This window comes from Pleurodeles waltl, chromosome 2_2, assembly GCF_031143425.1.
Source record: "Pleurodeles waltl isolate 20211129_DDA chromosome 2_2, aPleWal1.hap1.20221129, whole genome shotgun sequence".
NCBI classification, from domain to species: Eukaryota; Metazoa; Chordata; class Amphibia; order Caudata; family Salamandridae; genus Pleurodeles; species Pleurodeles waltl.
Window position 1 is genome coordinate 63,387,276 of NC_090439.1, and position 23,030 is coordinate 63,410,305.

The 23,030-nt window shown below is 44.2% G+C and overlaps 1 protein-coding gene across 3 annotated transcripts in view; it reads right to left on the bottom strand.

Annotated features, from left to right (window-relative positions):
• Positions 1-23,030, bottom strand: part of LPCAT1 (lysophosphatidylcholine acyltransferase 1) — a 510,913-nt gene that overhangs the window by 312,355 nt on the left and 175,528 nt on the right. For all 3 annotated transcript variants that reach the window (XM_069219452.1, XM_069219453.1, XM_069219454.1), the window contains exon 2: positions 3,823-3,965. In XM_069219452.1, coding sequence (XP_069075553.1) covers positions 3,823-3,965 — 143 coding nt within the window. The remainder of the gene's footprint in view (positions 1-3,822; positions 3,966-23,030) is intronic.

Sequence of the window (23,030 nt, forward strand, 5' to 3'; positions counted from 1 at the left end):
CCACCAAGGAGAAGCCATAAATGGTGGTGAGGGCCTGCGCGTGCTGGGGCCATGCCCCAGCTCCCCCTTGCCATGCTCCCACCCAGTTAGCATGAGCTTGATCCTGCCACCTCACATACCCAACTTGCCTTGCTGACTGGAGTTTAACACCCCAACCTGAATACCATAATTGGCTTGCCCACATTGGTTCCCCCCTTGTGCTGTTGCGCAGCACGGGCAGCCTCTGCTGTACCTTCCCCCATTGCAATTTGCTTGATGCTCACTGTCCAAGTCCTTCGGGTGTACCGCTGTCTCTGGACCAGCTCCCACAGTTGCCGCCATACAGGCTCCAGGCATGGCGTGCTGCTCCTCCTCACAGCCTCCTTCGCTGTCCTCAGAGTAATCTCCTCCTTCTTCTGATGGGGGTGTGGGGACCCTATTTTCTTTGACCCTGCTGCAGCGCAAGCACTTTTTTTGTTGGTCCTGCATTTTTTGAGCGCCAGTCTCCACCCTGCCCCAGAGCTCGCACTGTTCCCGCAGAAGGTGCCGTTCTGGCTGCAAGCCCCATGCTACTGGGTCTTGGGGAAAAGGTACAGGCCTCCTTGGTGCTGCCTCCTTAGCCATAATTTGCACATCCTGGGCTCCTTTGTGTGTCCACAGTGCCTCTGCTTCCACCGCCTCCAGCACCTGTTTGTTTACCCAGTTTTTCACCCGTCATGCCATGAGCTGCCTTGCTTTCTGAAGCATCTACTGTAGGTCCTCATCCAGGTCGGGGTCAGTGCTGCTTGCTGCCACAAGCCGCCCCGGTTGGCGTTTCATAGCCCCGCCTGCCTTCACCATGTCCCTGAAGTGGCGGGTTTCTTCTTTTCTCTTGTCTGCATGGCTTGGCGCTCACTCTCCATTATGCCCCCGTGTGCCCCTCACCACTGAATCTGTGTGCCCTGCAGTCTGCTTGGCGCTTTCCTTTCTTTATCAATGTGCCCGAACCAAAGTAGTTTGTGGGAGGGCTCTCCTCTTTGCCAGCTCTGGTGCTAGCTTGTAATCTTTTCATGTTGTCGTGGATGGTTCAACTGCCACTCCAACAAGGTCTATCACACCCCTGCATGCGATGCCCAAGACCCGGCGAACCACAGAGTCCCAGACGGTTCAGCCTCATAAGCTGCCCACGCTCGCTGTTACTGTTGTAAGACTGCAGCCAAAGTTGTGAATCATGACACTCCTGCAGGGCATACAGGTTGGTTCCTCACCTCTGTTGCTCGGTTGCACTATCTCCACGTCAGAAGGGGAGGTGGAAGTGGGGGAGTGTTGCTGTGTTGGGGGAAAAAAAATGCTTCCCACACTCTTCTTTTCTTCACCCGAACTTGCCCCGGGTGAAGTCCTCAGCTGTTCCAAAGAAGCGGGCAATCCAGCAGGGATTCGTTGCGATACCACTTCCAGAACGCCACCCGATGAATCTTGATCCAACAAGGTCACCTTCAAAATGAAGAGATCTACCTTGCTTTCGGATGACACTTCACCTCCTTCTGACCTCCTCTCCCCGCTCTTGCGACGTTCCTCATTGACAGGTTCAAACCATGCTGACCAATTACTCTTCGTCTTTTCGTGGGATCCGAGCCTTCACCTTCCTAACGGCCTGCCCTCAGGAGACGTTCATCATGGGCCCCTATCTGGTCCACTTTGCGTCTCATCCCACACCTTTTTCCGAATGGACTAGTTCCCATCACTTACCCAGCTGACTTCACACAAACCTATAGCAGAAATTCGTGCCAATTGAGCATATCCTTTGTATGGATTTTGGTGGACAGCCTCAATGACTTATGTCTGCTAACCGTCTGGCAGAGCACAGTGTGGCAGACAGGTTGCAATGAGCATAACTGCCATCACAATCTGAATCTCCACAGATTTCAACGCCTAACACCCGGAAGCAAAAGCAGAGGATCATGCCGCACCTTACACAACTCTCACCTAATATAATGGTAAGGAACGTCCAACTTTTTCAGTGCAGAGTTGGTAGGCATTTAGTGGGAGTGGATGTTGACATACCATCAAGGAAACTCCTCTACAAAACAGCAGGAAGAAACTATTTTACACATACTTCATACTCTTGCAAAACCTGACTGAGATTGGGTAAGCCGGACATCAAACACTAGTTTCTTGGAAGATTCCATGTGTCTGACAGTGCTAGAAACTGGGTGATGACCTTAGACTAGGCAGTAAGGTTGAATTAAATAAAAAAAGTGTGCAGAAGAATAGAGTTGGTGGCCAAGCAAAAGCCAAGAATGCATGTAGAACCCTAATAATTTCATCTAACAATGAACACATTCAGCTTAGTATTTGGTTTTCTAGGTCACTCACACTCACATATGAACTCTCATCATATAAAATCATCCCAGTATGGTGGATTCTATTTATGGTCCTCAATTTGCAGTTCGTTTTTTAATAGGTTATGCTAGGGCTAAATTAAAACCTACTCTACTTGATAAGGAATCACTTAGGACTAAAGTGTTTAATGTATGTCCAGGAAGGCAGCATGCATGCCAGATTTTCAGGATGACCACTGACTCTGTACATGAGCTCCATTAAGATTTGCTGTAGGTGGCTCCTCTGAAAAGCTGGCACAGATTCAGTCCTCAGGGGTGTAAGGTGGGAAGTTCTGATATAAAAGGACTATCAGTGTCTTTAGCAAAACATGCACCCATAGTTTTATAAAATTCAACACTCTAAAATAAAAAAGATATTTGTTAAGGTAAAGTTTAGGTTCTCGCCTACATAAGAAAAACGCACCCTTCCTTTGCCCTCACAATTGCAGTGTAAAGATAGGGACTACAGATTTTGGGCCTTATTTAGAATCTGAATATCTTTGGCTGGCCCACCATAATTTGAATTTACTGCCAAGTCTGTGGCTTTCTGGTACCAAACCTCTCGACCATGGCTAAAGCTACTGCACTAAACAAAATATGACAGCAGATCCACCATGCCACAGTGGCATGGAGAACCTGTTGACAATACGTTTATTATTCGAATACAGACCCCCCAAAACAATTATGTCTGTCTTCTTAACATACAAAAATCAATGTCCCTGATTCCAAGCATGCAGAGGACTCCCCATGGTGTGAATGGTGAATCCAGCCAGGAAAAGAATAAAAGAAAAGAAAAAAAAAAAAAAGACACCAGATCTGGTGCTGAATGCCTGCCCTAATTAGGGTAGTCCTTCCTCTGCCATGTTCACTGGTATTTGCCGAGTCCACAGCGTTTTACATGATGGCTGATCCATCAGTAACTCTTTCCTTGCAAAAACCGTCATCCCAGCATCTAAATGAGGTGGGGAAGCAAGAGGTATAGATTGAGGCATTCTATTATTTTTTGCCAAATTTCCTATTGCTGTCCTTGATTTCTTTGTCGTATCTAATCCCTACTTGCAAAGTGAAAAGATATAAAGTAATCAGAATACTAATAGAACATTTGCCTAACATTGAGCTAGAAACACACTGGGATTAAAGGTCATATTCAGAACAGACGTCTTGTGTTGTTCCAGGAAGGCCAAACCTGCACCACTTTCTTAGTACATCCACATGAGATAATTTTACTTCTAACTAAGTCACAGTAGAACTCATTCACATAGTTGAGGGGTTATCTTGAACTTTTGGTGGGGTCCAGCCCACAGGGATGCCCCATAGCAATACAAAGGCCTCCATTTTGCAAACCTAGTAGGTAGATAACAGTAACCATTGCTAAAGACTTTAGTTTGCTTCAGATTGATGTACCTGGGTAGTGGAAATGCTTTAAAAGAGAACTTCATGTGCCTGTGGGTATACAATGAAATTTATGATTACAGAAACTCACTTTCTCCACCAAGAGAGAGGTTTCTCGAGATCCTCCTCAGTGCGTCCCATCGCGGCCACAAATGCAAAAGGCCAGGCAAGTAGCATCATGGAAGCAGCAAAGAACAGTCTTATGGGGAAAAGAGTTACGCTCATGATGGCAAGCTGCAAAATAAAAAAAAGTTTCAATGGATGGCATATTCGTCATAATATGATAGAATTCACATTGCAATTGTTACAATCAATTAATGTCGACTTTTCTGTAGATCTAAATATGCATAATTCCCCGATTCTACATAAAAATTTGTCATTAAATAATTCTTACCAGAAGTTTAGCAGTTTAAGGTGAATATGCTTCTTAGGAAATAGGCCAAACGCTAATGTTCTACATTTAAAAGCTTTTAGTTCACAACAGAAATGTTGGCATTTTGAGCCAAAAGTAGTGCAAGAAAAGACCTGGGGCCAGGATTTGCACCTTTACCACAAAATTAATTTATATTGATCTTTACTACTTCACACATGTACTGGTCGGTCCTATGTAAATTAAATTAATCAATAACATCGCTAAATGAACACAGATTAGAAGGAAGGGCTAACAGAAAGAGGCATCTTCTTCAACAAACCCCGAGCACTCCTACTTATTTAATTATTATGGAATTCTCTGTAGAGGGATGCTTCTTTTGATTAATTTATAGTGCTTAACAGATAAATGAAAAAAACAGCAAGATGTTAGGAAAGGAGGTTAGAACTAACTCAGATTTGACTTTCTCTCTCTCCCTAACCTGGGGCTCATGTAATGAGCTATTTTTCTATCAAACTTTTTTGTCGATATTTAAGAATTTACACATACACTCACATACAACCAATAGTCAGCGAGTAGGAATATATGTCAAAACCAACAAGTGTATACCTAACAAAATCAAATAAACAAGCAGTTTCCCCAACTTACCAATAAAATAGTGCCTCTAATGAGACACATGCATGTTCTAATTTTGTTTGAGCTAAGAAAAGTCTGTCTGACATTTTGTACCAGCTATAACCCACTCTTCCATATTTCTCTTTCCAACTTGGTACGTTCCTGTGGAATAACTGAAGTATGAAAACATTGAGATACCAAGGACATAAGACATCTCGCTAAAAACACTCCGCAACCATGTTGGTAAAGGAATTACCACCACCCCGAAATACCTATTATCATCAGTATTGGGCTGAGGTCAGAAGAGGTACCTCTCCCATTCTTGCATATCACCTTGGGTTCTATTTGTGAAATCTTTCTCCAAGACTTTTTAGGGGACTACTCAAGGGTGTTCTCCAATGACTTGAGAAGCTTACCAGAGCCTCCCGAGCCTCAGGCAAAGCTCCGCTATATCTCTAGGTGAAAACTTCCTCTAGCTCCGATTCACGTTCACAATCTGCCATATCGATTTTAACTCCCTTGTTTCCCCATGGTCTGTGGTATTTCTTGAGATCTTTTTTCCTCCATTCAATGTCAATATTATGCAGAATGTGTGTACCCACTATCACACTGTGTTCAGCAAGCAGTAATTCTCAGCTATTGGTTTGAAGTATTTTTCCTCGTCAAGGTTCGGCTAGCCAGGTCTTGGAACATTTGCAGTTTCTGGCCTTCGAGCAACAGCCCCCTACCCCTCATTCAGGCTAGCCGCACCAGTTTCTCCTTTTCAGTATGGGGCTGGCAAAATACAGGGCCCTTTCTCAGTCCACAACGTCCTACTGTATGGCAGTTTGTTGCTCTCTGGCACAAGCCCATCATGTGCTCCCTCCCACCTTCGGCTCAGGTCAGCGGAGCCAAGCCCATTCGCCTGCATTGCTGTTGCCTCATGAAGTGATGCTGATCATAATACCCCAACACCTCTGCCCAGCTACACAGATCCCCCTGATTTGGCTTCTGCCCATGGTTTTTTGCAGCTACTTCTTTGGTTCGCCACCTGCGGCTTGTTTTGCAGGGTGCACTGTTGGGGGAATCACTACACATCAGGACACAAAACTCTCAACTTCAGCTGGTTCCAGTGGCACCCCACCAGTTCTCCATGGAGTACTACAGATGTTCTAGCAGTGGCACACTGAAATTGCATCAATATAAGTTAATGAGCATGGTCAGGCAGGGGACAAAAATAACATTCATTCAGTCTGTGCAACTGCAGTTCCAACAAGGTGGGATCACTCGGTCCTCTGCTACTCAGGGTCGGCCGCTCCCCAGTCTGCTGTGTTTTCTTTCACTCCCCAAGGTTTTTGGCTGACATTCACTAAGCTGTATCACATGACATGCAGCCTCAGTGAACACTCCAGACCCTAGTGTCTCGGCCTAGGATACAAGGCTTCATCAGACCCAGAGGCGTTTAAGCGCTGATCGATTATTGTCCCCTTTATCTCTGTGAGTTAGTGCCTCACAGATATGTACCATGGTAGTCCCTATCACCCGATGCCCGGGACATATTGCTTGGGGCCAAGGGCAACAAGTTTTCATGTTTATTTTGTCCTTGGGACAAGTATGCTCAACCCCCTGCAGCACAAACCCTTTGACAGCCAGTTTACATAGAAGGGAACTGTCTGCAGTTGAGGTAATATGTGTATCCATATGTTAATACTGTTCAAACTTGTATTTGTGGTTCATTAATGAAAAGCCTTTATCATTAGGGTGAGCGCTGTAAATAAACGTTTTAAGGTCACACTGCACTACATACAGCGGTTCCAGTAAAAAAAAAAAAAAAGAACAAAAAAAGTGTACACACATTTGATAAGTTTAACAATTAGAGGCTAAGTATAATGCTCCCAGAATGCTCTCTGATTAGATACAAGTGTTTGCAGAAGCTTGTAAGCAAGAGTGATGATTCTTTCAAAATAAAATGTTCTGGAAAAAATGCAAATAGTAAAAGAAACGTTTCATTATTATGAAATTTTAGGTGCTATTTCTGTGAAGCATCATAGTACCCTAGGGATCCTTAATAATTCTGTGGAAGAAGTTGAGTAATCTGTATTGTAACTAAAAATATATATGCATTGTAAATCAGACATGCTTACAAGCATCTTCTTTCACAGCTTACATACATAAGTAGCTACGTTGCATTATCAACACTTTCAGGCAGCTCTAGAAATTATTATCCCAGTTTATAGTGAGTATAGTGGTGATACATTAGTGGTGACATATATGTTCTTCTAGAGTGCAGTGCCTCAAAGCAGATTTACCAACACATCAGGATTATGTATAAAGCAATGTGTGTGTTACTTCTGTATACTCCTAGCTTTGATAAAGCCCTAGAGCTAATCGTCACTAATGCAGAAATATCCAATGGATACATTTGCAGAACTCTCAGTTTCGTGTACCAACGAAGCAGTACCTGCTGCATAAACGGATTGTCTCAATTATTCAAAAAAGACAAACCGAATCTTACCTCTAAACACACAAAACACAAACTAAAGGATGTTACATTTTGTCATTTTGGGGATCTCTACTACCTCAAGCCTAGCTCAGCTGTGTACCTAGCTCTGGAAACTCCAGCTTTCCACTATTTCTATTGCAGCTATTAGTATTGTAGAAATCTGAGGTCACTTAAAAAATATTGTGACTAAATTTGGGATTCCTGATTTCTAGTTCAATGTTGATATAAGACCAGCTTGTAAATAAGAGAATGAAAAGGCTTTCAAAACTGCGAAAAAAACTATAAAGACACTACACGTAGGGGGTCCTTTGAACTAATATCCATCAACAATAACAAGTTAATTCAACAGCTCACCTAGGAACGAAACATACAGAAATCGCTTCAATGGTACATTGTAAATAGATAGCGAAAGAAACTAACTAATGTGGAGATATTTCATTTTTAAATAAGTGACATGGATAAGATTTGTGACAGCAACAGAAAATATTTACATCTTTCTAAACAAGCTCACACAGTGTATTAATGTCATTACTCATTGTTGACTACTTCCATCATCAGTGAATTAAGAGGGGAATAGACTGACTCCACAACTATAATCCTAGATCAGCTGACACCTCTTCTCCTGGCACTCTGTGCATGTGACGTCAAGAATATCTTGCCAAAAAGAGAGCTTTATTGCAAACTTGGTGAAAGAGACCTAAACAAACTCTAAAATGTTGACTGTCTACACTTACTACCTTTCCACCAAAGGGCCCAATAGGGAATGGCGCATTTGTCTCCGATAACTTCAACCGTTCCCCAGGTGCCCACCCACTGGAAGTTTCTTATACCTGGATACCGGTAACTCCCAGGATGTAGAGTGACCAGGAATTATAAAAGGGACCTTGAGGTTTCACTAACAAATGTGGATTACTGGGTGAACCGGGCATACCATGCCCAGTTCCTTTAGTAGTTCCCGATACACCACTGGATTTTCAGCAGCTGGGGTCACTGGGTGAAACCCAAAATCCTCCAGTGAGGCCTGTAACTTCCGTTAGTAGCCACATCAGAAACTTGTGAAGAGCCCTACATTTGAACAGAACTGCAGTCGCATCCGGCTAATAGGCCTTCCTTGAAACATTCCATGGATTCAATGGAGAACGATTACTGTCAAGAAAATAAAAAAGCTAACACTGTTTGAGCAGAAGCAAAGTGTCCTCTGGTATATAAGCTACTTTTATAGCCCTGTTAACAAAATGTAAGTAGGTCTTGCGGCACATGTCGGCTTGGCACCAAAAGGGCTTCTGTAGTTTCAAATCTAACCAGAAGCATGGACAGATCGGCCTAATGGGTCAGAGGGGATTATGTGCTTAGTTTGGGTGGGTGGTTGTAGTTTGCCGGCATCAGTAGTCATTTTGGAACATGGGACTTAATTTGTCCTGAAGCAAAAGAAAGAGAGAAGGGAGAAAGAAGGAGGAAAATATAGCAAACCTTTGCCGAAGGGAGAAAGCAGGGAGGAAAAATAATCTGCACAGGAGAGTTGAATGTAAGAAAGCCTTTTCCTGGGAGGTTTTATAGGACTGAATACACGGCAGGGGACGTATGTATGAAGACTGAGAACATGATTTATGCCAATTTTCGTATTACTACAGATTACCAGTGAGCACCACTATACCAATAATGCTGTTCCAAGACGTTTTAAATGCAATTGCAAAAGTTTAGGAAAGATACAACTTCCAGATGCAACCACAACATGGAAAAAGTTATCCATAAGTGGCTTCAACAAGCAAAGCTCAGACTTTTGGAAAGCACCAGGGATCTGACTCAGTTTTATTTTGAAGAAGACAGAAAAACACGCAGAGGAGATGTGGGAAACTTGTGAGGAAAATCAAAGAAGTAGACCATAGTCATAGGCCAAACTCAGTGCAACATTAGACAAGCACAACATAGCACGTTGGGTTGCCCTAAGTAGAACCCCATATAACCCTGGGACCGGTCTAAGAAAAATATTAGCAGTCCCCTCACCAAAATCTGCATGTGGGGCCCAGCATATTTAGGTTCTGCCTAGACAGTATATGCGCTGTTTCTGCAGAACGTTTTGTGCACATACAGTGGGCTTACAGCCCACTCACAGTTTACCATTGGTTATCTTCAGCATTGCTCTCATTTTCTTTGCTCCAGTTTGTGATGACATGCATGGGTCGTGTCCTCTTCATGTGTTTGGCCCTCCCCCGGATCAACTATGTGTCTTTACACTTCTCCAGTTTTTGGAGCTACTTTTTTTTAGTTCAAGCACTCCATAAGAGTGCTTGTGTTTTCAGTCCGTCTCACATATCCCCATCCATGTAGCTTCTATTCCCTCCCATCTGCCCCCTTCCTTTCTATGTTGCTTCTTTTCCCTCTGGCCCAGCAATGTAAGCAAATCAGCTCACCTATGACAGCAATGTGATTCTGCGTGCCTTCCAAATAAAGAATGCCGCAACATTACTTCTTGTCCCCAAATATAATTTACTGAGCAAAACATTGTTTTCGCTGCATTCTTTTACTTTGTCCAAAATATAGTGCTCACCAGTGCAGTTCCTCTGTGAAGCACTGCCGAAACCCTTAAGAGTGGCTTTTCATCTTAGATTAACGACCCTGTAGATCTTGAAATGAGGCTCTTAAATAGGCCTTTGACTGTTTTCCTCCAGGAGTCTGCACTCTACTCTATTCCACTGCACTATTCTCTGCCCCTGTACTCTACTATACTCTGCACCACTCTACTCTGTGCCACTGCACACCAAGGCTACTGCGCTCGACCCCACTCTACTCTATGCTTCTCTACTCTGCATCACTCCACTGCACTCTACACTACTGCACTCTACAGCTCTCTTCTCTTTATTCCACACAATGCCATCTATGCCACTACGCTCTACTATGACACTACACTCTACACAACTCCACTGTGCCACTCTACCCCTCTCTACAATGCCACTGTACTCTACGCCACTCCAAACCATTCTACTCTGTACAACGCCTGTAATGCCTGCCCTAACCTGCTCCAGGACCCTGTATACTGTGGACTCTATGTCACTCCACGCCACTCTGGTCCACTTCACTCTACACCACTGCACTCTGCCACTCCACGCTATGCCATGCCATGCTACTCCACTGTATAACATGGCTAAAAGACATTAACAAAGCCAATAAATAGCCCTCACATAGGTGAAACATAGTGGTTTTGCCAATGCTTGTTTTTTATGCCACAGGTAGGCTCTGCATCCTTCCAGCCAGCAGAGGAAGCCAGGCAATGGGGTAGTGCCAGAGAGCTGAGTGAGCGTTTGTTCATGCAGCTCTCATCCCTTTTGTGCTTTGTAGATTTGATGTGCTTGCTAGACTGAATAATCCAGTTCATGCAAAATTTCACATGGTGTTTGGACAGAGACAAAACTCTATAAAGAAGGTACATTGAACACATTCTGTTGCGCTTTCCAAATCTTGTAATGGGCTTTTCTTTTTTTTTTATTTCTGTACAATGTCACACAAATACATCAGACTGTGACTATTTTTTCCACTCCATTCTGGCTTTCTCTCACTGAATAAAGTCTTTATGAAGATACAACTTTTAACTTAACATATACAAACACTAAAACAGGAAGAGAAGACATGAACATGATTTTAACATGCAGGGTATGTTCAAGATGTGTGAGCTGTGGTTTATGCAGGAACTATTTCAGCAGTTTCGAATACATACCACAGCTTATTAGTGGTTGTGTCGGGAAGAGGGGAAAGCTGCCATTCCAGAGCAAGGCCTGCAAATGATTAGTATCAGACATAACTCGGGTGTAGTCATGCAAGAGCTGATAAAACAAACCGCGGTTCCACTTTCAGTCCGACATCCGGAGATTCCAGAATGAAAGGCTTACCGCTTGAAGATGTGCGAAGGCCCAGGGAGCTAAACGCCCAGACCTGCAGAGGCGGACTAGCAATTAGGGCAGCAGTCCATACTCCCGCGTCTTCCCCTTTAGTGCCCTCGGCACTGCCCTTGCTCCGATAGGCTTCCAAGCCTTGAAATTTGCGGCAGGCACAACAAGCATTGGAGAAGCTGAAAGGTCTTGTAAGAGGTATTAGCCATGATGTATACCAGCATGGCTGCTGTTCTATAATGCTAAAAGTGGGTGCAGTGGCGTAGACTGCAGTGGCTTAGGGAAGTGGTGTAGAGTGCAAAAGCGTAGAGTGTATTGTAGAGTACTGCAGAATAGAATGGCAGAGGGTGGTGTCGTAGTTAGGTGCTTACACATATAGCAGAGGTATGTACAGCAAAAGGGCGTACAGTGGGATAGAGTGGAGTGTCACAGAGAGGAGTAGATGAGACTGTAGTGTCGTAGAGTGAAGCAGCATAGAGTGGAGTAGTGTGGAGGGGAGTAGAGGGGCATACAGTGGAGTAAAGTAACGTAGAGTGGAAAGGAGTGATTTCGGGTGCTGCAGTGGAGTGCTGTGGAGGAGAGTATTGTAGATTGGCCTAGAGTGTAGTGGCATAGAGTGGAGTAAAGTGTCACAGAGTGAACTGCAGTAAAGTATTCTGTCAGAGTGGAGTTGCATTGACTAGAGGGGTGTAGCATAGATTAGAGTGTCAGAGAGGAGTGGCGTAGAGTGGAGTATGCGTGGTGTGATAGTGCACTGCCATTCCAGACAACACATTTTCAATTGAAATGACCATTACATTTGTACAGACTGAAGTTTCACTGATAAAACCATACAGTGCATAAACGATAAAACTATACAATCCATAAATGATAATGTGTGGAAATGGCATCACCTAGCATATTGAATTGTTTTGATTGTATGAAAATATCTGTTACCAACACACTTAAGAACTACAAAGTTTTTTATTTGTTATTTCCTAATTCTGACATATTCTGAAATATATGCAAAGTTTGTTCGCAGACATTTAAATTTTGTTCTGTGCTAGTCAAAATCCTATAGTTTCATACTCTGAGATTGTCAGATAAATCCTCTAACTTTGAAATCTGGGGGTGGGGAGAGTAAACACCAAGCCACCTTGGAAGGCAGAGCCCAACATTTAACCTCTGTTTCTGAATGCACAGCAAATGTGACCAGATAAGAACAAAATGTATATGCCTGTTTACAGAAAGTGAGCACCTGTGGAACAATACAGTAAACAGGCTATGCTCCATGGGAGGGACAAACATAAGCTGATCAAGCAAAATAAAATAAAGCCAGCAAATACAAAGCAAGCAACTGTGAGTTACAAAGCCAATAGTAAGCAATGGATGCAATGCCAGGGAAGCTTGCAGATTGTCCCCAAGTAGTATTAAGCAAAGCAGACAGACACATTGTGTAGTAGGGTTTGACCTAAAAAGAAGAAAGGGCTCGAAGATCCTGCTTACTTCATGTAGTTTTCACTACTCAAGTTTACCACTAGTTCCTCAACAGTATATTAGAGGCTGGTGGGGAGCTGAAACAACTACAAGAAATTGAGGATTTAGAAAGAGAAATATTAAGCAATGTCAGCATTATGGTGTAAACACCCTGTTTGCGAAAGATGACAAAGAAGTTGCTTTATTTAAAATATTCTCTTACAACTAGAAGACAGCCAAATTAGAAAAGGATTTCAGAAATTACAATAACATTGTCACCTGTCCATACTTAAGATAAGTTATATTCATCTAGAAAATCAGTTGAGCAAACAATATAAATGATGTCTACAACACAACATTTTACATTTTTAGAAATATTGTCAAAGCCATCACAAGGAAGACCGGGTCCATCAAATCAATGGGCAACCCCCACCTTTTTCTTTAGACAAAGGATTAAAGAAAAGTGGAGGAAAAGGCAACCAGAAATACAATTCCTGAGCAAATGGAATATGCAGACAGACTTACCAGTGGACAGCCCAAACTTACAGAGCATAACACCAATTTAGGTCTTTTCCCCTTGCCAACTAACAGACATTTAAATGTCAGTCCTATGCAACAGTTTATCCTTTATACTAACACTAACCAGAAGCGTTACAGATGCAACAGATAATCTGAAATGGAATTAGACATATCTGAGAACACAAGACAGTGAGAAATTGTCTGATAAGAAACAACATACTAGATACAACTTACCCAAGTAGCAACGTAAAGGCACTGCTTCACTGACAAATAATAAAAACATAAAAGCAAAGCCATAAAGGCATTGTTTCTAATGATACAATTATCATAGTGAAATTCAACTACAACCTTTTAATGTGTCATACTCTAGAAAACGGAGTATAGATCCACGTAGAGAGCGAATAAAAACAACCACCAAAAGCTACAAGGAAGACATTCAAGAAGGTTTGACTCAAAATGCCAGTTCTTAATTACACATACATTTATAAAGCCCATAGGTCTGGCCTTGGCAAGCAGGTGTAATGGTTATGTTTTTGTGACTAACATGCCACAAAAAGAAAAATGAAAACATGCTACCTGCTAAGTGACTGCTATGTGCTTCTAATAAAAATAAAATGAATGATTTACTAGTGATGTTTTTAAATAGCAAGGCTTCAGTTCTATCATGCATGTTATTATAATTATATTTGAAGGAGACAACCATAAATCACAACCTAACCAAGGATTCAAATCTCAGGCAACTCAATGTCACTTAAAAACGAACAACTACTACTTTAAAAAAAAGACAGAAAATAAACCACAACCTAACTGGGCATTCAAACTGAAGACAGAACAAATAGCTGGTATTTGAATTTATTATAAAAAATACAATTAAAAGGCAGACCTGTGAAAACAAAGTCTGTCTGTATCATGTTTATTTACCCATGTGTAATGTTTTGTTAGTATCCACATACCAATCCTGAATGCATCAACCATTTAATCAAATAGGGATGTAATTTTATATTAGCTTGAAGCTTTGTATGACACAGAATAGGTTTGCAAACCTTTATGGCTCTAATAGGCCTGGAAGCCACAGGGCTCAGGGTTGTGTACCTTCCCATTTTCTACCGGCATAATCTCGCTTTCAAACATGGCAACGATGAGAAGCATTATCTTGTGAGAATAATTAAGCCTTTAATAAGTACATGAATTATATTTTCTCCTCAAGGTCCTTTTGTGCATTCTTGAGGGTGGGACTCTGCCACCTGCACATTAGATAAGGTTTAATTGAGAGTAACAAGTTTCTGTCGCATGATTATTCTTCATTGACATATCAGAAATTGTGCTTCTGGTTGACAGGGGTATGCACTCTGTCCAAGCAGGACAACAATCCGAATCCAGGTAAGTCAGATACACACGATAAATTAACCTGTGCTCACCCTCTGGTAACTTGGCACAGAGCAGGTAGGCTTAACGTAAGAGGCAATGTGTAAAGTATTTGTGCAACAGTAAAACTGTGAAAGCACCAAACAAAAATAATCCATGGCAGGTTAAAAAAATAGAGCTTAAGTTAATGAACAGAAGACCACCAAAACAACAAAAATTCAATAGGTAGACGCCAAGATATGAATTTTTAGAGATTAACTGCAAATATTGTGCTTAGACACTTAAAGCACAAAGTGGAGCTTTCTGGTCGCGCTAGACCAGGGTAAATACAAAAGTTCAAGCCGACCACAAGGGAGTCAGGCCAGCTACAGGGACCAGCCTTGTCTCGCTTAAAGAGTATCTTGTATGGAGGGCTGCATCAACATCGAAGATCCGATGCAAGGAGCAGAGGGGATGATGCAAAGGTGATGCGTCTGTTTCAATCTGTGCAGTCAGGGATGGGTTATCGTTGAGCCGCGCAGTCATCAATGCGATGTCCTTGAGCAATGGTGTGGCACTGAACCCTTTGAGATGAACACGATGCATCGTTGTCGAGCTGCACAGCCGGCGTTGCAAAGAAGATGCGTCCGGACTGAGGGCGATATGCCAGTTCCAAGCCGCGCAGTTGGTGCTGCAATGTCTTTTTCATAACAGCGATGCATCAGCATCAAAGAGGGATGCAGCAGTTGCTATTGGCACAGTGACGGCGATGCATAGATTTCTGCAGGGACAGCTATAGAACCCACTTCCAAGGACTCAGGACTGGATTGACAACACTTGGCAGGGTAGGACTCATAGTGGCAGAGTCTAGAAGCTGTAGCAGAGTTGGGTGAAGACTCTGATGTCCCCGAGACCTTAGATCAGAACAGGCGGCAAGCCTTCATGCCTTTGGAGTCACTTTGGTTCTCGGGATGTAGAGATGCAGGTCCAGCCCTTCTCACTTCCAGGCAAGGAGGGCAGCAGGCAAGACACAGCAGAGCAGGAGTTCAGTAAAGTTCCAGCAGACAGTCCCTTCAGCAGCAGAACAGTCCTTCTTCCTGGCAGGATTTACTCAAGTCCAGACGTGTACTGATTTGGTAGGGTCAGATGTCCAGCTCTTATACTTCGAGGTGCTTTTGAAGTGGGGGAGACTTCAAAGAGAGGCATGTGAAATGCACAAAGTCCCTGCTCTTCCTGCCCTGGTTCCAGACACACTACAGGGGGTTATGCAGCCCTTCCTGAGGGCTCAGGACCCAGCCCATTCAGGTGTGTCAGCTTCTTACTCCCATTCTGCCCACGATGGACCATCAAAATGCAGATGGCCATTCAGTCACACCTAAGCTCCCTTTGTGTGTGGCTGTCTGGAGGGAATGCACAAGAACCCAGCTGTCACCCACCCAGACGTGAATTCAGAGACAGGCAGAAGGCACTAGATGAGTTAAAGTAAGAAAATGCTGACGTTCTAAAAGTGGCATTTTCAGAATTACAATTTAAAAACCAACTTCACCATTAGTTGTGATTTTAAATTGTGATTCCAGAAACACCAAACCTGGGGTCCCATCTCTTCCCAATTGGAAATTATTACACAAATGTAATAAGACAATCCCAAAATTAACCTATGGGAGAGATAGGCCCTGCAGTAGTGAAAAACAAATTTGAGAGGTTTTTTTACTAGCAGGACATGTAAAACTTAGTACATATCCAATCTTTAAGTACACTGCACCCTGCTCTTGGGCTTTCCAGGGCCTCCCATAGGGGTGACTAATATGTAGTGAAAAGAAGGTTTGGGCCTAGCAAGAGGGCTACCTTGCCTGAAAGACATAGCAGTTAAAAGCTGCACACAAGGGCTCTGCAATAGCAGGCCCGAGTAATGTTTAAAGGGCTACTTAAGTGGGTGGCACAATCAGTGGGACAGGTCCACTAGTAGCATTTAATGTACAGTCCCGGGGCACAGGTAGTACATTTTATTAGGGACTTATAAGTAAATTAAATATGCAAATTGTGGCTAAGTCCATGGTAACATGTTTTAGGGAAAGAGCACACCCACTTTAGCACTGGTTAGCAGTAGTAAAGTCCCTCGAGTTCTAAAGTCAACAAAACAAAGTCAGTAAACAGGAGGTCAGAAGGCAACAAGTAAGGGGAAACCTCACCAAGGATTCAAGGTCTAACAACGTGTATTAAGAGAAAACCTATGTATAAATGGGTGTCATTTAAAAAAATGTCCTAGCAAGAGCCCTGGTCAGTTGAAACTACAATTGCCTTTGCTCTTTTACTGTGTTACTAGTCGGACTTTAAACTTCCTGGCATGTGGGTTTAAACACCTTTGTTCACATCTTCCCAAAAGATGTTCCATTTTTTTCAAGGAACAATGTACACTGGCTTTCTGCCGCCAAACAAGTAAAGAGAGCGAATCGGAAAAGTTGGCTGACCCACTGCCCCAAACTGTGCGCTTTGTGGATAGAATCAAAACCTGAATGACAATATAGCAGACCAATGGATGAAGCCTGCTGCACAAGAACTCTGTGTGTGTATGTGTATTAAGTGTGATTTAAAAAAAAAACAATAGTCTGGCGATAAAGTTAAAGCTGCTTCACATGACAGACCTAACAAGGATGTTGTACACCTTTGCAATATATATATATATATATATATATATATATATATATATATATATATATATATATATATATATATAACAAAACATCTATACATACTTGGAAAAGCCAACTGGTAGACTGATGGTTTTCCAATGTGGATCCATTCTGCCGCCTCTGTCTCAGTAAAGTGATTTTTAATCCAAACTTAGTAATCAACATTAAAGTTATAGCAGAGATTCCAATCATTTCATTAACATACTAGAAAAAAACACATGTGATCAAAATAATGACATCTTGGTAAGCTTCACTATTGAAGCACTACATAAAAATATTTTCCAGGATAGAGATATAGAAGTGATTATCTTAAACAACAAAAAAACATGCCGACACAGTTCTGACTTATTTCATAATTAATTTGCCTAAAAGGGCATTAAAAAAGTACTTGGTCATTAACCAAAATAGTTTTGCCACTTGGTCAAATGCTTAGCCATGGACTGCCCTCTCCCACTTAAGATGGCTAACCTGTAGATGTCTTTTAGAAGAGAAATAGATGTATATGAGTTAAAATCAATTAATAGATGGCATACATAAATAGATGAGATATATCAATTATATATTTAAGGTCCAGAAGAGGAACTATTAGCATTTCACGAGTGACTGAACATCAGAACTAAGGATCTAAAATTCACAATACACACTAAGAGAAACAAACAACTTTTTTTTTAGGAATGAAAAAATATGAAGATGCTAAACTTTATGCACGAAACCAATTGATCACAATACAATATTACATTTTTCAAGTTCTTAGCCAAAGAAAAAATTCTAAGGGGACTATTCTTGCACATCCATAGAAACTATAAGAAGAAAGGATATTTTTTCTCAGAGGTCAATCTTAAATAAGAAACTGAATGAAAGAGGCTACCCAGCGACACTGGACTGTAATACAGTGAAAAGACAAAGCATTTCCAAAGCCATATGTCTCACCTATGAGACCTATTAGAGGTAGTAATGATTTTTAGCTATGCTGTACAGGAGCATGGCTGCTGTGTAGCATGGCTGAAATTCTTCGAACTATATATCTATATTTTTTCTCTGAAGAGACAGCGGTTCTCTATCTTCTTTTAGGATTAAAGGGTACCCCAACATACTTGATACTACTTTCGCTGCTAGTGACATAGTGGTGAATTTAAAGTGAGAAATTGAAATAACCAGACCATGGTGAACATGAGAAAGGCAACCCTGCATACATGTCATGCCTTATATGAGCAATGCGTGATGTGCCTCAGGGATCACTCAGTGTTCTGCACTGGGAGTACTGAGTCATGGTCAGTTTTGTCACACAGGACTGTGTGCACTAGAATATATTTTTCCTTTCATGCAATTGTGGTATTCACCCATTACAAACCAGGAATCGGAATGTTTGAATGTAAGGGCAAATGTGGACTGGGTAAGCTACTTCTCAATGACATGGGTGAAGTTGTCATCCTTTCTTTGTGATACATTCTTAGTGGAGTCCTTCCTATTTACTTGTAGTCTCTACAATTAGAATTCCAGAGTTGTGACAAAATGAGTGGACAGATCCCAGCTCACATTTGCATCTATGTTCTCTCTTCTACTTCTTCCTTTTCCATGTCCATGCATGCAAGTGCCCTGGCCGTAATATGCTTCTTCATGAGAAGTAATAAACAATAGGACAATATTTGGGCCAGAGAGGCTGCACTGCATGGGCGTATGATGCAATTTCCCATTAATCATTCTTAACAGTTTCTTACAGATAAGACGGGTCCTGTGCAATAAATTGATGCAACAGGAAAGAATAAAAAGAAAACTTACTATACCACTTTGAAACTGATGACTTGTTTCAGAGAGGCAAAACAATGATATATACAAAGGATGTTACAGTAGAAGTATGGTCCTCAAATGGTTTCTTTAAAAATAGTACCTCTTTTTCAAATTGACACGCAAATGAAAACAGCAGATTCCCGATTAGCACAGAGCAACAGCTAAACTCTATATGCCATGCATGACACTAGCAGAACGGTGGGATAGGATGGAGTGGGGTAGCGTGGAAAAACGTACTGTCGCGGAGTGTTATAGAGTGGAGTGTAGCAGAGTGAAGTGTCAGAGTAAAGTAGCATAGAGTTAAACAGTGCAGAGAATGGAGTGATGTGGAGTGTCAGAGTGGATTAGAGTCATAGAGGGGAGTAGATTCATTGAGGGGAGTAGAATATCAGAGTAAAGTACCATAGAGTGGAGCGCCTTTGAATGGCATGGAGTGGATTAGAGTACAGTGCCACAGAATGGCATAGAGTGGAGTGTCATAGAATGTCACAGAGTGGAGTGGTGTAGAGTGTCGGAGGGGTGTAGAATGCCAGAGTGGAGGGGTGCAGAGTGTCAGAGGGAAGTAGAGCAGAGAGTTGAGGAGGGTCATAAAGTGGAGTTTCAGAGGAGAGAAGAGTTAGAGTAGAGCAGCACAGCGTGGAGTGGCACAGAGTGCAGTAGATTGGAGCGGCATAGAGTGCTGTAGGCACCGTAAAGTGGAATGGCACAGAGTGGAGTGGCACTGAGTGCTGCAGAGTTGAGAGACAGAGTGTGCCACAGAGTGGAGTGGCAGAGTGTGCCACAGAGTGGAGTAGCATAGAGTGTCGTAGTAGAGGAGTACAGAGTGGAGGGGTGTAGAGGGTCATACTGGGGTGAACACAGAGGGGCATAGCGTGCAGGGGAATAGACTGTCACAGAGTGCAGGGGCATAGAGTGGCACACAGTAGAGGTGTGTACAGTGTTACAGAGTGGAGGAATGTCTAGGGTCATGGAGGAGCATAGAGTGAAGTCAAGTGGTGTGGCATAGAGTGTCGTAGAGCAGAGGGGCAAGACAGAGTAAAGAGTTAGGATCGAGTAGAGCAGCGCAGAGTTCAGTAAAGCATCACCTAGAGTGGTGTAGAGTCGAGTAGAGTGGCACAGAATCGAGTAGAGCAGCACAGAAACGAGTAGAGCGGTGGTAGAGTGGAGGAGAGTGTTAGAGTGGAGTGCCATAGAGTGGAGGGACAGAGTGGAGTAAAGAGCCATGGAGTGTAGAAAAGTGGAGTGTTGTGGAGTGGCGCAGTGTCATAGAATGGAGTGCTGTAGAGTGGAGTGGCTTATAGTGTCGTAGAATGGCAGAGTGGAGTGGAAGAGTGTCACAGAGTGGTGTGGAGTGGAGTAGAATGGAATGTCATATAGTAGAGTGTCCGAGTGGAGTGTCGCAGAGTGGAGCAAAGTTGCCTAGAGCAACGCAGAGTGGCATGGCATAGAGTGGAATAAAGTGGCCTAGATTGTCAGAGTGGATTAGAGGAATGTTGTGGAGAGGAGTGCAGTAGTGTACTATAGCGTAGAGTGGGGAAGAGTGGGGCAGAGTGGAGGGGGCGCAGAGTTGTAGAGCATAGGGGCATAGCGTGAGGGACATAGAGCAGAGTAAAGTGGCCTACCATATTGGGGCATAAATGTGGAGTAATTTGGAGTGTTGTACAGCAGAGTGGCATACAATAGAGTGGTGTAGAGAACCCGGACATCGCCTTCCTCACCGAGACATGGATGAACCCCTCCTCGGCACCCGACATTGCCATAGCCATCCGGAAAGACCACACCAACCGCACCGGAGGAGGCATCGCCATCGCACACAAAAGCTCCATCCGTATCTCGACATACACCGACAACTCACTCCCCGACGCCGAACACCTCCACTTCGCGATCCACAGCGACCCCAAGACCACCCTCAGAGGCACCCTCATGTACAGACCACCGGGACCACGGACCAAGTTCAGCGAAGACATCGCAGACTTTGTCAACCCTCACGCACTATCATCCACCGACTACATCCTCCTAGGGGACCTCAACTTTCACCTGGAGAACCACACCGACAACAACACCACGGCCTTACTGGACAACCTCGCCAACCTGGGACTGAAACAGCTAGTCAACACCCCCACCCACCACGCCGGACATACGCTCGACCCCATCTTCTCCTCCAGCAAACACATCTCCTTCAGCCACACCACCGGACTCACCTGGTCGGACCACAGCTGTGTCCACTTCAACTTCAAGAAGACCACCGTGCACCACCACACCCAGCAACCACCAAGAAGACAATGGAATCGAACCACCACGGAACAACTCACATCGACCCTCGCTCAGAAACAACCCACCAGCACCACAGACCCCAACGAAGCCGCCAACAACCTCACGAGCTGGATCTCCGACTGCGCCACCCACCTGGCCCCCCTGAAGACCCAAGCTAACACCAATAACCACAAAAAAAACTCCTGGTTCACCCCGACCTCAAGGCCTCCAAGAAAGAATGCCGCACCCGCGAGAAGACATGGCGCCTCAACCAGAACGAAGAGAACATGTCAGCCCTTAAGGACGCCACCCGCCAACACCACCAACGCCTCCGTGCCACACAAAAAACAGCCTACCAGAACAGACTCGACAACAACGCCCACAACAGCAAAGAACTATTTGGAATCGTCAAAGAGCTCTCCAACCCCGACGCAGAAAACAACTCCATCCCTCCCTCACAAGACCTCTGCGACTCCCTCGCAGCCTTCTTCCACCACAAGATCACAGACATCTACAACAGCTTCACCACAAACAACACGAACCCTCCACCGGAACCCACCACCAACCACACCACCATCCTCACCTGGACCCCAACCACCACAGAGGAAACCACCCGCGTCATGAACTCGATCCACTCTGGATCTCCATCCGACCCCTGCCCACACCACATCTACAACAAAGCCGACAACATCATCGCCCCCCACCTCCGGGATGTCATCAACGCATCTCTCACCTCCGCCACCTTCCCAGAGAGCTGGAAACACGCAGAGCTCAACGCCCTCTTAAAGAAACCTACAGCAGACCCCACCGAACTCAAAAACTTCCGGCCAATCTCTCTCCTGCCGTTCCCCGCCAAAGTGATTGAGAAAATCGTCAACGCCCAACTCACCACCGCCCTGGAAGCCAACGACTCCCTCGACCCGACACAGTTCAGCTTCAGAGCTAACCACAGCACCAAAACCGCCCTCATCGCAGCCACGGATGACATCAGATCCTTGACCGACAAGGGAGAAACCGTGGCCCTCATACTCCTGGACCTCTCTGCGGCCTTCGACACTGTCTGCCACCGTACCCTAATATGCCACCTCAGCAACGCCAGCATCAGAGGCAAGGCCCTGGAATGGATCATCTCCTTCCTCTCCGGAAGAACCCAGAGAGTCCGCCTCCCCCCCTTCAGATCTACAGCCACGGAGATCATCTGCGGCGTACCCCAAGGATCCTCCCTCAGCCCCACTCTCTTCAACGTCTACATGACCCCCCTAGCGAACATCGCATGCAAACACGGACTCGACCTCATATCCTATGCCGACGACACCCAGCTCATCTTATCCCTCACCAACAACCCCACCTCAGCAAGGACCAGACTACACGACGGTATGAAGGAAGTAGCAAACTGGATGACAGACAGCCGGCTGAAACTGAACACAGAGAAAACGGAGGTCCTCATCCTCGGCCCTACTCCCACCGCCTGGGACGAATCCTGGTGGCCTCCCGCCCTATGCATCACTCCCCAGCCCACCAACCACGCACGCAACCTCGGCTTCATCCTGGACTCATCCCTCTCCATGACCAGACAGGTCAACTCAGTGACCTCAGCATGCTTCAACACCCTCCGCATGCTCCGCAAGATCTTCCGCTGGATCCCCATCGACACCAGGAAGACCGTCACCCACGCCCTCGTCACCAGCCGCTTGGACTACGGGAACACTCTGTACGCCGGCATCACCATCAAGCTGCAGAAGTAACTTCAACGGATCCAGAACGCGGCCGCACGACTCATCCTGGACATACCCCGCCACCACCACATCTCCGGACACCTGAAGAAACTCCACTGGCTCCCAGTCAACAAGAGGATCACCTTCAGACTCCTCACCCACGCACACAAAGCATTGCACAACC